Consider the following 15603-nt stretch of genomic DNA (forward strand, 5'->3'; position numbering starts at 1 on the left):
CAGTACACAGAGGGGCTGGGGACTCCTGCATCCTGGAGACAGTACTGCTACCCGCTCTCTGTGCTAGGAAGGTTACATGGGCTGATTTGGGGTCTGTGGCTATCTGGATTTCCAGAGAGACTCGGGTGATAAAACTGGACTGTGATCGACACCCACTCAGCCCTGGGTGGCAGGGAGGCATGAGCTACTGACCTAACATAGACCAGGACCATTGCTAAACACCAGGAGCACAGGAAACACCATCATACAATGGTGCTAAGTCATATGACTCCACGGAGCAGCAGTGAGCTGACACCAGTACAGTCAGCTACACATGGGTGTCAATCACCTCAGAGAAGCACAAGTATAGTGCGCATGTACAGGTGTGCATGGCACAAGTTTATTCCATAAAATTCTTCATAGCACTTTTCCCTTATAGACTTAAAATCCAGGATATTTCCATAGGTTTTACATTGTGCTCAGTTTTAAAAAAATACAAAATGATCAGCAGGATTTGTGATATACTCCACACACTAGATGAGAAGCACCGTCGAGTCCTGATGACCAAAGCCTGAGACTCCATTTACAAGTGCAGAGGACAGTCACAACAGAAAGAGCCTAGGAACGACTAAGAGGGAGCCGGAGACCATTTTCCTCTGAGGCCAGGCAGCTCCATCCCCGAAGGACTCCAGGATCCTAGGACGCATGTAAGTGGTGGTACAGGCGCCACCCAGGCGTGCAAGTGCCTGCAGACACCTCAATTAACTTTAAAACATTTGACCTGCTCCAACACTGTGTTGAGACCCAGAGAGGGCGAGAACACTGCAGCAGGGCGACTGGCCACAGCAGAGAGCCCGTGGCTGGAGTGTCGCTCACTATTCCCTAGAATGGTGCTCTGGCCATGGCAGACAGAACAGGAGCCGTCAGCCCAGGGGTCCCAACAGCCAGCTGTGAGATGACAGGCATGCTGGGCCAGATGCCCTGGCTTCAGTCAGCTCTGGAGAGGACAGAATGGCTGAGGGAGCCAGGCCAGTGAAGGACAGGGAGTCTAAGTAGGATTTCACCTTCATAGAGCAAGATGGGACAGTGGACTCATGAGGCTGAAGGCCACATCGCTCCTCCGGTGTGCTGTTACCAAACGCCACCAGCCCCGCACCTGCAAGGCTGTGTGCCAACCTATAGCAGTAGGGCCGAGACAAGCCTCAATGTACCTTCCTGGTCTCTGAAGGCCAGGCACATCCTGGAGCATGGGAGACCTGGTCCCCATCAATGACTTCGAAACAGGAATGCTATTTCCGAGCCTGCGGAATGTGCAGTGCCCAGGGCCATCTGGAGCAGCTGCTGTCTCTAAGGTGACCCTAAGTTCCATCACATGCATGGCTGGACGGTGTGTGAGCCATTGACTCAGAAGTCCTGCAGCTCAGGGATGTTCCGGTAAAAGTCCAGGGTCTCAGGGTTGGAGAAGGCACCCCGGTGCTCCACGGCCCTTCCAGCCATCACCTGCTTCACAGCTACCTCCACCTTCTTGCCGTTGAGTGTGTACTGTGGGAAAAGGCAGAGGACAAACAGGAGTGCTTAAACCAGAGGCGACACAGTGCAGCCTTGCCTCGGGTTTCTTCCGACATTCTCTTCCAGAAAGACTCATAAAACCAGACACACAGTGGTTTCGAACACATGCCACAGCACCTGCAGACACCTTGAGGGAACTGTTGGGAAGGACATCACAGGCAGCGCTGACACCATCCGTGGAACCTGCCACGTGATCTCACGCCTGTGCCAAAACCACATGAACATGTGGGTGTCTCCAAGGCTGTGCAATGCACCAGACCCACATCCAGGAGCCCTAGAGTGGGTACGCCAGGTGCCACATGGCCCTTGCCCAGAGTGACACTACACCTGTCTCAGGTGCCACCCCCCAACTGATCTCTGTTCCTGTGCTTTCTTCAGATGTGAAACAGTTACAAAGACAGAACTGTCCTGCCCAGGAGGGTGTCAGTAGACCAGGATACTCACTCCTTTGCTCACGCACTCACACTCACTCACTCGCCTGCTCGCTCACAAACTCCTCACTCACTCATTTGCTCACACACTCATAGGCTCACTCACACACTCACACATATCTACTCACTCTCACACACTCACACACACTTGCTTACTCACAGATTTACTCACACACTTACTCACACACTCATCCACTCACTCTCACACAGCACGCACCCCGGGCTCTTCCTCCCCACCCCTAGGTGGCTGAGGACACAGTCAAAACTCTTTCCCAGGCAGAGCGCAGACCACCCAGGTTGTTCCTGGTCAAGTCAGTGACTTGACTCCCAGCATGCTCCAGGAGTCTCACCCAGCTCAGCCCAGCTACGTCCATCTCCAAATCCAGTTCTGCATATGGTTGCTTTGTCTGCACAAGGAGCCTCCAAGTCAGAAGCCCAGGGTCCCCCCATCATCTAATGAGAAGCAGCCTACAGGCATGGAATGGCAGCCTCACAGAAATTATGGATAACTGAAGCTCGCACACGCTTGCACACATGTGCACGTTTGCACATGCATGCCCCTATTCCCGACTCAACGTGACTGAACCAGAATAGGAGTCTTCAGAGGCCCCATCCTCAGGCCCCACAAACCCCATCACACACCTGCAGCTCCCTTTAGAGCTCACACTCCTATAGCTGCCTGCAGGGCACACTCAGGCCATACTCAGGGGCGGGGCTGCTCTGAGGCCTGCTGGGGTTAGTGCTGCCATCCTCCACTGAGCAGTGTTGAGCTGCAGACAGTCAGTTGCCTCCCCCCAATATGGCAGCCCACAGAAGCTGCTGAAAATGCAGTCAGGAGGGAGACTATGGTTGCTAGGCAACATGGTACCCATATAGAAGTTAAAAGTGAGCTGCAGTCACCCCGGCTCTCATAGGCCCAGGGCAGAGACAACGTACTGGAATGCCTCGAGTCTCCAGGATGAGGCTGGGCACGTGGCGAGCAGACAGACCAAGGCGGATGGCATCACGGATGCGCTTCACGAGGTCAGGCTGGAAGGTGTGCCCAGACACCATCTTCAGAAACAGGACCACCCGCTCCTCGCCATCCCTGTTGTACTGGGGGACACACAGGCTGTCCTCCACCTCGTCAAAGGCTTCCACTGTAAAAGCAGAAAGGAAACAGCCTCACAGGAAGCTCTCTACAGACCACTATGCCATGTCACCTGTCAGAGGGGAGGGCACCAGGCCCCCTGGGCGATACTACAGCTGACCTGGACTGAGGGATGCCCATGTGAGGGTATATGTCATACACACTAACATACACATACGTCACTGACGGAGAAAGTGAGTTCAGGTCATCACCTGGTTATACTGACCTGGCACTCCGTGGGTCTCAGAACTCATTGGCATGACAAAGGAGGCCACCTCCCTAAGAAGGGTTGCTTTGGGGCCTGGGCTAGGACTAAGTGCCTAGGCAGAAGCTCTGAGAGTCCCTCAGAGGTATGCATCTGTGTCCTGTACAGTGCTGTGTGTACTTCAGCATTCCCACACCCTCTCTGTGCCTGTTTCCTTTCCCTAAATCAGAGGTAAGATTAACCAATGTTCTGAACTTGAAGAAAGGTCAAAACCAAGGGACCTAAACCCTTTCTGAGGTTTTAGGAGGTGCCACAGTATGGCCAGAAGAGAAAATGTATACATGGCAACCCTCCTTCACTCCACTACAGGATGTCCACCCTCACCAGCTCTTTGGGAACCAGGGTCCTGGTGCTGGTGGGACCACCCTGGACCCGAGTGGGAATAGCAGGAGACATGCACAAACCAATGTTGTAGATCTCCGAGCTGCCGAAGCGCACTCCGTTGGGGTTGAGGGTGCCATCACTGCAGAGGCAAGAAGCACATGGCTGAAGCATGTGGCAACGTCCTGGCCCTCTGGGCAAGCACCACGCCCACCATTATAGGTCCTCCCCTAGATCTAGCTGCCACCTGCTGCCCTCTCTCCTCTCATTTCACAGGCCATGTTCCCCATGCCTCAGAGGGAATGGCAGGAGGAAGGGCCACCTCACCTCCGGCCCAGCATGACGATGCCTCCTGTCTTAGGGTTGATCCTGCAGTAGTCGCCATGTGCCCAGACACCTGCAAGAAAGGCGGAACACATTGGTCACACTAAGGGATGGACTAGGGTATATCCAGACAGACACCAGAGGCAGGGACAGAAGGGAGGGGATGCTGGCCACAGAGTTCACAAGTCCAGGAACAAGCAGTGTGTAGCTGAGTGCAGAGCCCAGGGACAGTGAGACAGTGAACTGTATGTGTCAGATATGATGGCACACACCTATAGTCTCAGTACATGTGACTATACACATGTAGTTTACACAAAGCCAACAACCCCTGTGGTGTTAGCATCCGTCCACCAAGACGTCAAGGCCACTTATTCCAAGCAAGGCAGAAAGAATCAGGGCCATGGAGAGGAGGGCCCTCTACAGAGGAGTATGACAAGGTCAACTGTAGGCATCAGCACTACAACTGTAGGCGAGGTGGCACGTGTGGCATAAGTCACCTGCTGCACAGCATCACCCTCCACTAGCTCCAGACCTCCCTCCTACTGTCGCTTCCATTGGAACCAGCAGACAAGCCCTGAACCAGAGGGCAGGCAGCCCTCAGCCCTCTGCCCAGTGACTCATGTGGCTCCCCACACGGTGCTGGTGGCTCATGGCTTTGAATGCAGTGGTGGGTGAGGGTCACCTGAACCCAGGTACAGACACTGATGAGATACCAAGAGCCACTGGGAGCTAGAGAAGCCAAGCCCTAGCCAGGCAAAGAGTGGCACCAGGCTGCTCCCACCTACCCGGGAATTTGGAGAAGTAAGCCTTCCTGTACTTGCTGCCGTTCTCGTCGTTCCAGAAGTGCGTGGGCTGGCAGGGGATGGGCTTGGTGCACACCAGCTCGCCGCTCTCTCCCCAGACGGCCTTCCCTGGCACACGGGGAGAAGACTGAGCCTGGAATAATACTCATGACCACATCCTGGCAAAGGTTCCCTTCCTTACATTCCTACTTGGGACACAACTCTGCTGTGTGCGGGCCAAAGTGACCTACCCTGTATGTGCACCACAGCCTCCCCAACAAAATCCGCACACAGCCCGACCCCCGACCCCCACTGCTCTTGTGGCACTTCATCTCAATACCTACTTCTCTGAAGTTGGGGTCAGGAAGTCCTTGAGTGCAAAACCCCACCCGTGGGAAAGGACAGTGTTCCCCATGGGAGACAAAGAATCATCAGAAGCAAGGGACACATCTATGTACGTGTCTCTCCCTGACATCCCAGAAGAGTCAGTGAGCTATTCACCTTCCTCGTTCCATGCTTCCACGGCCATGCCAAGGTTGCGGGCTTGAATCTCACCCTTGTACACCGGGATGGATGAGTTCTGGCCCATGAAACAGGAGATGATGTCAGTGCCTCCTGTAAGCAACATCAGAGGACAAGTGACCCTCAGGGAGTGGTGTCCCTTGGGGACGGATAACCTTCAGGGTTCCCTGCCAGCAAGATGCAGACCTACCTAGACAAGCACCGCCCATCCCACAAACACAGGCCTGACAGCAAGGGCTCACTTGCAAAGAGAGGAAGCAGTGACAGAGACTGGACCCAGCTCTGTACCTGCCCGTGTCTGGTGACATTCTCTGACTGAGTCTCCCTACCCAAGCACTCAGAGCAAATGCTCTCAGCTGGTCACATGGAAGCCTAAGACTTAAAACAGATAAATAGGAGCATCACCTGATGACACTTACACACCACACACCTCCCCACGTGCACACACGCACACCATGCACACCTCACACAGACACACACACCATACACTGGCACACAGCAAAGTCAGCTGGAGCACAGTGGGGTTGTGGATCCCAGTAAGGAGTCCAGAGGAGATGCTCAGAGTCCATGTAGACACCCCGATCCTCACACTATGGATCTAGATGCCCCCCAAAACCACACTCTAAGTATAACCACCTCCTCCTCCAAGTTCAGGCAGGTGTGGAAGGCCAACCACATGAGTGAGCACATGTTTGGAGCGTCCCTGAAGGGAAGTCTAGAGAGGCCACTTCATGAAGTTGTGAAGGTGAAGCCTGAATTGCCTTGGAGACCTAAAGATGTTGGGAGATGCCAGAGCCATGGGATACCTGGTGAGGAGAGCTGCTAACAGGGAGTGGAACCAGCCCAACAGGGAGAAGAGTGTCGTGGTCAACAAAGCTAAAAGGGGTTGGAGATCTGAAAAGCACTTTGACATCAGACATGGAGATACAGTTTTGGAATGGTAAAGTACATCCTGTGCCATTATATATTTCAAGTATGTGATCTGCTTTTTGACTTTGATTTTACAGGGAACTACAGTTAAGAGATTGCATGAGCTGGGCGGTGGTGGTGGTGGTGGTGGTGGTGGTGGTGGCCTTTAATCCCAGCACTCGGTAGGCGGAGGCAGGCGGATCTCTGTGAGTTCAAGGCCAGCCTGGGCTACAAGTGCTAGTTCCAGGACAGGCAGGCACCAAAGCTACAGAGAAACTTTGTCTCAAAAAAAAAAAAAAGAAAAGAAAAGAAAAGAAAAAAAAAGAAAAGAAAAAAGAGAGATTGCATGAATCTCAGAAAAAAAATTTGAACTTCAAACTTTTAAATAAATTTGAGACTGTTACAGACTTACGGGAACTTTTGAAGTTGGACTGAATGCATTTTTTCATTATGATATGGTTACAAGCCTTTGGGGGCCAGGGAGTAGAATGTGGTGGTTTGAAAGAAAATGGTCCCCAAAGGAAGTGGCACTATTAGGGGATGTGGCCTTATTGGAATAGGTGTGGCCTTATTGGAATTGTTGGAGGAAGTGTGTCACTGTGGAGACAGGTTCTAAAGCTTCAAAAATGCTCAAGCCACACCCAGTGAGTCAGTCTACTTCCTGTTGCCTGCATATCAATATGCAGCAGTTCCTTCTCCAGCACCATGTTTGCCTGTATGCCACCATGCTCCCCACCATGATGATAAAGGAGTGAACCTCTGAAAATGTAAGCCACCCCAATTAAATGTTTTCTTTATAAGAGTTGCCACTGTCATGGTGTTTCTTCACAGCAACAGAAACCCTAACTAAGACAGATAGCCCCAAGGATGCCAGAAGAGGATCTAGAACTTGAGTTATACATGGCTAAAGTCACCCAACATGGGTGCTAGGAACCAAATTCAGGTCCTCTTCAAGAACAGCAAGTACTCTCTAATCCTACAACCTGCTGTCACTCGACATACCACTGTGGTGATGCTCCTAACTATGACACCCATCCATGGCTTCCAAGGCCCACCCCACACTTCCCTTCCCACTTTCCTTCTGCAGCCACTGCTTCTGGCCCTACCTGAGATGGAGCCAAGGAGTACACTGCTTTTGATGCATCTGTACACATACTCGTAGCTCTGGGCTTTCAGTGGTGAGCCAGTGGACAGGATCGTGTGCAGTGTGTGGAGGTTATGAGTTTCCACTGGGGGTAAAAATGACCAGAGATTAAGGCAAGCCCACTGCCTTTAGTCAGGCTCACATGCAGGACACAGTCAGAATGGATGTCAGTTCCTGGGCTGGAACACAGTTGAGAGGCCACTCACCTGGCTTCATGTCCTTCTCCTCCAACACGGACAGCCACTTGGCTCCGGTTCCCAGGATGGTGATGCTATGACACAGGTGGGAGAGAAAGCACCTCAGGCCTCCTGTAGGTCCCCACAGCTTCCAAACATCAGTAACAGACTCCAGCCACAGCCCCCCACCTCCTGCCCTCCCGTTTAGGCTCCAGGCCTGCTCTGTCCCATTATATCACCCTAGCCAAGCAGTTTTATGTAAAATGTTAATGGCCAAGATTTAAAAACACTAGTGGTGGGCCAGCTCAGTGAGTAAAGGTGCTTGTTACCAAGTCTGACAACTTGTGTTTAATCCCCAGGACCCACATGGCAGGACAAAACCAACTCCCAACAAGCTGCCCTCTGACCCCCACCTCAAACTACAGCATGCACACAGTCACACACACAATAAATAAGTGTTAAAAATGCTTAAAAAACAAAAAACAAAAACCACGAGCAGCGCCTTCTGCTTCCGCCATGGTTTCAGCTGGTGACTGACCATGGCAGAGCAGTCACGGCAGAGCAGTACCACGGCAGGGCAGTACCACGGCAGAGCAGTACCACGGCAGGGCAGTACCACGGCAGGGCAGTACCACGGCAGGGCAGTACCATGGCAGAGCAGTACTGCTGGCACAGAAGGCTGAGCCTCCATCCCTGGCAACGGGTTCATCCACCAAGTGCTGGTGGCACATGGTGTCTAAAGGCCTCCAAAGACAACATTTTCATAATCCCCAGCCACCAGGAGGTGCTCAATTCTGTGTCCTGTCCAAATGTGGCCCCTGCACCTTAGGGCTCCCACTAGCATCACCAAGGGGAGAGATGCGAGTAGGCCACAGGCAGCCACACCCCTACAGTATAGCTTTGACGCCTCGGGGAAGACTACAGCAGACAGCTGGCCACTCACCTGCCCTGAGGAACCACTAAGATCTGGCCATGCTGTCCCGGGAGGACTTGTAAGTAAAGCAGGTGGGAATGTAGCTTATTGGCCTCACACCCCACATGTGTACCTCCCTGCATGTGTCAGCCTTCTTCTCCATTTCGCCTGAGCCCAGGGACACCCTACAAACAGCCGCCTACACCCTCAGCCCTGCTTGATGGGAGATTCCCTGGAATCAACATCTTGTGCACAATGCTGCACTGGTCCTAAAGCCTGTGCTCCACAGTGCACAGAAGAACACAGTCAACACTCAAGGCCAGGTGTGACATCAGCTGACTGACAGCGGCACTTCACCACACAGTTAATTGAAATTTCACCCAAACTCCTTCAATGCATGTAATTTCTACTGAAAGGTAGTTGAAGTAAGAATTTAGAAATAAAATAGTAAGGAATGGAAGAATGGAGGAAGGGAGAGAAAAGAAAGGCAGACATCTGAAGGCTCTAACTCAGAGGAAGAACGCTTGTCTCACATGTGAGGTCCTGGCTTCCATCCCACTGGTGCAAAAAACAAGAGCGAATCCCACTCCCTTGGCCTCTCAAAGCTCCCTCCCAGTCTGAGGACCAGTCCCCACTCCACAAGCAACAGGCCGAGGGTGGGACCTGTCTTGTCCTCTGTCCCTTCTGCTTCCAGCATCCTCCACACCCTTTCATGCAGAAAGACAGAGAACTCTGGATCAGCTTGGGTCAACTGAGCAGGACCCAGGGTACCTACCCTATCCTGTCCACAAGGTCCCACAACACATTGGGTGTCGGAACCAGTGGGGAGCCATCGTACAGGACCAAGGATGCTCCTGTGGCCAGGGCTGACACCATCCAGTTCCACATCATCCAACCGACCTGCCACAAACAGGGAGACCAGGTAAGTCAGGCAGAGGTGCAGGCCGAGAATCCTAGCACTGAGGGCAGTTGGAGAGAGGCTGAAGGACTACAAATTTGGGGCCAGCCTTAACTATGCTGTGAATCCCAGTCTAAACTACTACTCTTAACTACTTGGGCAAAATCTGAGCAGATCTGGAACAAAACACAAAGGGAGGGAGGAATTCCAGCAGGAATCTTCAAATAGGAGCACAAGGGGGGCACCCAAGCTCCCATATATGGACTTGCTGGGAACCTGAGTGTCACCCAGCACCCTAGGGTCAGTATTGGGAGGTGGGGACCTACAGCTGGTGAGGAAGTTCCCAGAAAGCAGAGAGTAATGGTGCATGCCTGTAATTCCAGGATTTGGGAGGCTGCAGCAAGGAGGTCAGGAGTTCAAGACCAGCTTGGTCTACAGAGTTAAGCACCATCTAGCCTGGACAACTCAGCTAGATGCTCTCTCAAAATGAAAAAAACTTAAGAACTAGGGATGTGGTTTGATGGCAGAGCACTTGCCTAGCATGCTTGAGGACCTGGGTTCAATCCCAGGCACTGAAAAAAAAAAAGATGAACCACCCAAGACTGCTAGATGCTCTGGAACTTCTCCAGACTGGACAGGAACACCCCAACTCCCAACTCAGGCTCTGGTTAGTGCCAGCACTCCATGCTGCTCTAGGCCATTCCCTGTACCACCAGCCCAGGAGGGGCAGCAGGTCACAGGACACACCGTGGTGTAGTAGAGCAGAATGTCGCTGCTCCTCATGTTGCCGTGTAGCATGTGCTCCTTCAGGTGCTGGATGAGGGTGCCCTGTGGGAGACAGGGAGAGCAAGGCATGCGTGAGACACATCGCCCATCTACCCCAACCCTGAAAGTCAGCTGGAGGGCTCTGGCTCTAAGGAGCTTCCGTATCACTCTGCCATCTGACACTCACGTACACCAATCCACCTATGAGCTCACCATCCCATCCCATCAGGGATACCAGAGACATACTAACTTCATGAAGAAGAGAAATGACCTTCACTGAGATGGGAGAGAAAACTCAAGGGCCAATAGCAGATGCGTCCCTGTCCTGGGGCCCTCCTGAAAGAAGACATCTAAACACAGAGCTCAGAGACACCAAGGCAGAGGGGACCACATGTGACACCTCCCATCGTCACCCTCCACTTTTGGTTTCAGTATTTAGTAGGCAACACAATCCCAGGCTTCAAATCCACAACACACAGCCTGGGAAACACCCTCCCCAGCGCTGCACCTAGCTCCTCCTGCTCCCCCAGGACAGTTCAGCACCCCCCAAGTCCTGCACATGTGCATTCCCAGCAGCTCTGGCTGGAGGCTGGGATGGGGGGAGCTTCCTTCTCAGAGCTGAGTCCAGCTAGCACTGCTGAGCACCCACTGCCCATCCCTTCACCCTTGGCCTTCGTCTTCCTTTCTCTATACTGAATCCTCTATGAGATCCTAAGGCAGATTGAGGATGCCACCCTTTGATGCCCCTGGAATAACCAGCTCACTGCCTAGGCCTGGCCCACGGGTATGAGCACCAGGCTTACAGGGACACTCACAGGCTATGGAAGAGTCAGGGGGCTGGCACAAGACCCACATGTAACACACCAACTCCTGTCATACACTCGCACTCAGCAGAGGTCAGATACAAAGCTGCTGTCGTCTGAATGAGAAATGCCCCATAGACTCAGAGCTGTGAACACCTGGTCCCCAGTAGGCGGTGCTCCTTGGGAGGTTATGGAGCCTTCAGGAGCAGAAGCTTTGCTGAAAAAAGTATGTTTTTCAGGTTTTAAAGTCTGGCCCCACTTCAACTTCTCTACTTCCTGACTACCAAGTGGCCTCGTGTTCCTGCCGCCAAGCCTTCCACACCCTTTTGGGACCTATAAGCCAGGGTAAGTTCTTTTCTCCTCTAAACTGCTTTTTGTTGGGGCGTTTTAATCACAGCCACAGACAAATAACAAACATGCCAGTGTTACAGGCCTCTAATCCCAGCACCTGGGAGGCAGGAGCAGGGGAATCTCTGAGTTCAAGGCCAGCCTGGTCTACAGAATGAGTTCCCAGACAGCCAAGGCTGTATAGAAAAAAAAACTGTCTCAGGGGAAAAAAAGGGGGGGGATAACAAAGCAAACACAGGGTTCAGCAGAAAGCACCTCCCAGAGGCTCCCCTTCCAATCATGATGGACCTGGAAGGAGGAGCAGTCTTCCCAAGGGTCACACTTCCATGCACCTGCCTGTCACCCTCAGGTTCTAAGCTCAAAGCAGAGCATTGCTTTCCTCCTCCAAGGCCATCCCCACACTTATCCTGTGGTTGTTACACACCCATGGCTGCCTTCCCTGGAGCAGACAGCAGCATGGTTCCCCAGGTCGCAAACAAGAGCTCGTTCTTTTATCCTCAGCGCTGGTGCACAGGCTCCCAGGGATGTAGGAACCCAAGTGACAAGCCAGTGATGACTTCTGACCCCATACACCAGGCCTACTCTCTCTTCTTCCCCAGTCTGTGTTCATATATTTTCAAAGCAACAAACTCTCTACTCTCTCATAGTAATATATGTTTGTTATTCCAGTGTTCAGGAGGCTGAGGCAGGAGGACTGCCATGTTCAAAGCCGATCTGGGCCACACAGTCAAATAACAATAAAAATAAAAGGGGGAGGGAGACTCTCAAACTAGGCTAAATGCTTAGTCAGGTCCCTGAAGACACAAGGGCAGGGTGAGGACAGAGAAAACATGACCCCTCCTATCTGTCCTGAAATGCACCAGGCAGGAGGAACGGCCCTGGCCCATGGCCCAGATCCTCCCTTGTCTGAAGTATTCAATCATAGAAAAAAAAACAGACTAAGACCCATGAGCAGCCACTTGAGGATGTGTGAAGACCACTGACCAGGCAAGGAGTGAGGCTGTGGGAAAGGCCGACCTCCTGACATTCAGTCTTCATGTCCTGCCTTCAGAAAGTGGGTGTCCCTCGTGTGAGCCTCCAGAATGACAGCACAGGAAGCTCTCAGTGAGTTACTTTTAGCATAACCTAGTGGCTTTCGAGTGCTTCTGACCACAATCTACAATCCTATGTAAAACGCAAAGCCACCCAGCTCCTGATCGACTCCACAGGCACACCACATCCCTTGCAAGCCTGATGTGCTGGCACAGTCTGTCCTCTTTCCTACTTGCCTTTTGCAGCCTCTGCCAGCCCACCCTCTGGGCTCACAACCCTCTGCGGGCCCACAACCTGCAGTGTCAAGGCGGCTGGCTCACTGGACACATCCTGCCCAGGCTGCAGTGTGCTCTACACCCCAGTAGTCTATCAACAGCCACAACAGCCAAGAATGCAATGCCCCACTGCCCTGGGCCAGCTCCAGGTCTCCTGGAAGCATCCCACTCAGAGAAAAGCAGCACCCCGGGGACTCTGCAAAATGGATAGTCTGATAACTGTCAGACCAGTATAGGAAAGACACCTACCCCGGCAGAGTGCACCATGCACTTGGGTGCCCCTGTTGTGCCCGAGGAGAACATGATGAACAGAGGGTGGCTAAAGGGCAGCTGCTCGAACTCCAGCTGTGGAGCCTGTGCGCCTGTCCCGCTTGCCAGGAAATCATCCAGGAACATGCTGTAGGCAGGAACATGAGAAACCAACAGTGAACATTCCAGAATACTAGAAGAGGCCTACTGATTCAGCCCCCAGCTAGATAAGGCCCAAGATTCCTCCTCATCTACCATGAGAGCCTGGAGCATTGGTGTGCCCATATCCACAGATGCTAACTAGGTATGGAAGTCCTGTGCCTGAAGAAGGGAGGGCCAGTCTCCCAAATTCAAGATGGCTAAAGGGGAAGTCACTGAAGATTAAGCGCTAGAGTTTCTTGTATCAAGGGTTGGCTCTTTAGAAACAACTCCTCCCTCATCCTCTCAGCCCCCCTCCCAAAATCCCCTCAACACGGCTGGGAAGATTAGCTCACAGAGCCTATCCACTGGCCACAGACCCCAGAACCAGTGTGAACCAGTCTACTTCCTTATTCACACTCCACCTTCTGATGCACAGCACAGGACAGGAGTGCCTGTCCCACAGCTGAACCTGAAGGCTTCTCCTCCCTGGGGCAGGGGCAGAAGGGCAGCATCAGGAAGGTAGAGCAACTGGCCCAAAGCCACCACAAGCAAATATGTATCACCCTCATTTATTACATCCTGGGCCTACAGCAGCCATGAATAAATATCGGACTCAGAATAAATAAATACAACTAACCCAAGCTGTTAACTAAGTTCTGCCCTGCCTCAGCCCACAGCCACCAGAAGTCACCAGATGTGGTTGGCCCAGAACCAAAGAACAAATGGGAATAGCAGATCTCCATTTTTTGACAAACTGAACTCTCCCTTCCAAGCCAGGAGGTGGGATATCATTAACCTCAGCAATTTGCTGAAGCTAATGATTGAAACCCGTCCCACCCGGCATGAGAAGACATGCCTCAGAGGCCAGGGACAGGGAATGGCTTGAAAAAAAGACACCCAAACTGGTTCTGACAGTCGCACCCCCACATACACCTCCTCTGAAGCCCTGTTGGGTGAAGTGCCAGTCTAATGGACACTTACTGCAGAGAAAAGTCCCTTTCTTCCAAAGGCTCCATAAACCACAGAAAATAACCATGGCTTTTGCTGCTCTCCCAAAAATGAAAAGACCAGGGGGAGGTTCTGCCTTGCGCTCTCTGGCCCAGCTTAGACTGGGTCGGCTTATCTGTGACAGCAGCAATCCTAAGGAAACAATGGCAGCGGCGGGTGCCTGGGGTTTGACAAGGGGGCTGCTTTGTGCTATATAGAGCAAAACTAACCAGTGGATGTGGCTCCCCTGACAATCTCACTTGACATCAGTTACCGATAAACAGGGATGACTCCCAGCTTTCCTCCTCACCTCTGCATCAAGGCCTCGTCAGACACAGCAGGGCTAAATCTGGGGTTACATGAATAAGACCAGATCTCCTCCATCTGGCTGTCAGTCACTAGGTCAGCAAGCTGCCTGGGTCCAGAGGAACAAATACCTGGGTGGGCTCACAAGGAACTCACACACAGCTGTAGCCGTGGGTGGCCTTCAAGAGACAGAACCCAATGGGCCTCATGGAGACACACTGTTACCTATAGCTAACGATGCACTTGTCCCAGCACTGACCTATTTAATTCACAGAGGGCTGGACCATCGGCACTTAAAGGATAGCAAGAGCACAGACAAGTGAATTACTGTCATGGAACCACCCAGCTGGGATCAGTGGGAAACACTAACGGCCAGGGCTGGCTAAAGTGCACTTTGCCCTCAGCATTCTTCCCAGGGAGTAGGGGCCAGTGAAGGACAGACCTCAAGGCCAGTCAGGAATGCAAGAAATATCAAATACTATAAAACCCGTGTTTAGTGTAAGGAATTCAAATCTTTGTATCTCCCCCACCTTGTGAGACTTTCATGCAAGTATTTTAATCCCACTCACCCACTAAAACCTTTGTTTACCCAGAGACTCCCACTGCATTCCAGGAATTTAATGGTCTGGGGCAGGGACCCCTTTTCTCCTTGAACAATGACACTCTTCCCCTTCCTTCTTCATTTCCTGTGCACCAATTCTTTCCAGACTAGCAAATCCAATGAGACTGTGAGGTCAGAGCCCAGCCAATGGGGAAAGGGCAGTCACCACCTGAGTTATCAATGCACACCCTCTGGATCAAAAGTAAAGTTTGCCTCACCTGGACACTGGGGAAGTGTTTCTTAGTACCCTGACTTATTTCTACCAGAGGCAACCACCCCAGACCTCACAGAGAAGCAGCCAGACAGCTAGCAACTCCTGATGAATGGATGTGCTGCGCCTGTGGGCCTAACAGCCAGCATCTCCCCACCCGCAGGTGTGTCTCACCCTCCGAAACAGACTGCACCTGTGGAGGTCAGGACACATGCTTCACATCCTGTGGGGCCCCAGACAGCACCCTGCAAAAATCAGGGGTCCCAATGTCACTCACTGGCTGTCTTAGTCCTCTCCTCACAGAGGACATGGGGTGGGGTAGAGGGCTGCCATGTCCCCACAGTCCCTCCTCACAGCCTCAGATTGTAGCCTGGGAGGTGGGGGGGGCGCCTGCCAGCAGCACGAACTAAGGCCTAACCAACTGACAAACTATGAATGCAGAAAAGCAGAGGAGGGATCAGCAGCAGCCAGGAACAAACAGCATTGTTTCCCAGCATCCTGGGAGGCACAGGTTCAAGAACCC

General features: G+C 52.5%; 1 protein-coding gene across 2 annotated transcripts in view; it reads right to left on the minus strand.

Annotated features, from left to right (window-relative positions):
• Nucleotides 1–357: 357 nt before the first annotated feature.
• Nucleotides 358–15603, minus strand: part of Aacs (acetoacetyl-CoA synthetase) — a 40451-nt gene continuing 25205 nt past the window's right edge. Inside the window, exons 9-19 of one of the 2 annotated variants that reach the window (XM_048447171.3) lie at nucleotides 12835–12982; nucleotides 10110–10190; nucleotides 9240–9364; nucleotides 7582–7646; nucleotides 7338–7460; nucleotides 5302–5415; nucleotides 4804–4929; nucleotides 4022–4091; nucleotides 3778–3836; nucleotides 2916–3118; nucleotides 358–1521 (exon numbers count right to left, since the gene is read on the minus strand). In XM_048447171.3, coding sequence (XP_048303128.1) covers nucleotides 1384–1521; nucleotides 2916–3118; nucleotides 3778–3836; nucleotides 4022–4091; nucleotides 4804–4929; nucleotides 5302–5415; nucleotides 7338–7460; nucleotides 7582–7646; nucleotides 9240–9364; nucleotides 10110–10190; nucleotides 12835–12982 — 1252 coding nt within the window. In that variant the 3' untranslated portion in view covers nucleotides 358–1383. The remainder of the gene's footprint in view (nucleotides 1522–2915; nucleotides 3119–3777; nucleotides 3837–4021; nucleotides 4092–4803; nucleotides 4930–5301; nucleotides 5416–7337; nucleotides 7461–7581; nucleotides 7647–9239; nucleotides 9365–10109; nucleotides 10191–12834; nucleotides 12983–15603) is intronic. The other variant, XM_085678649.2, reaches the window with a different exon arrangement.

Source organism: Myodes glareolus, chromosome 2 (genome assembly GCF_982192425.1).
Source record: "Myodes glareolus chromosome 2, mMyoGla1.1, whole genome shotgun sequence".
NCBI lineage: Eukaryota > Metazoa > Chordata > Mammalia > Rodentia > Cricetidae > Myodes > Myodes glareolus.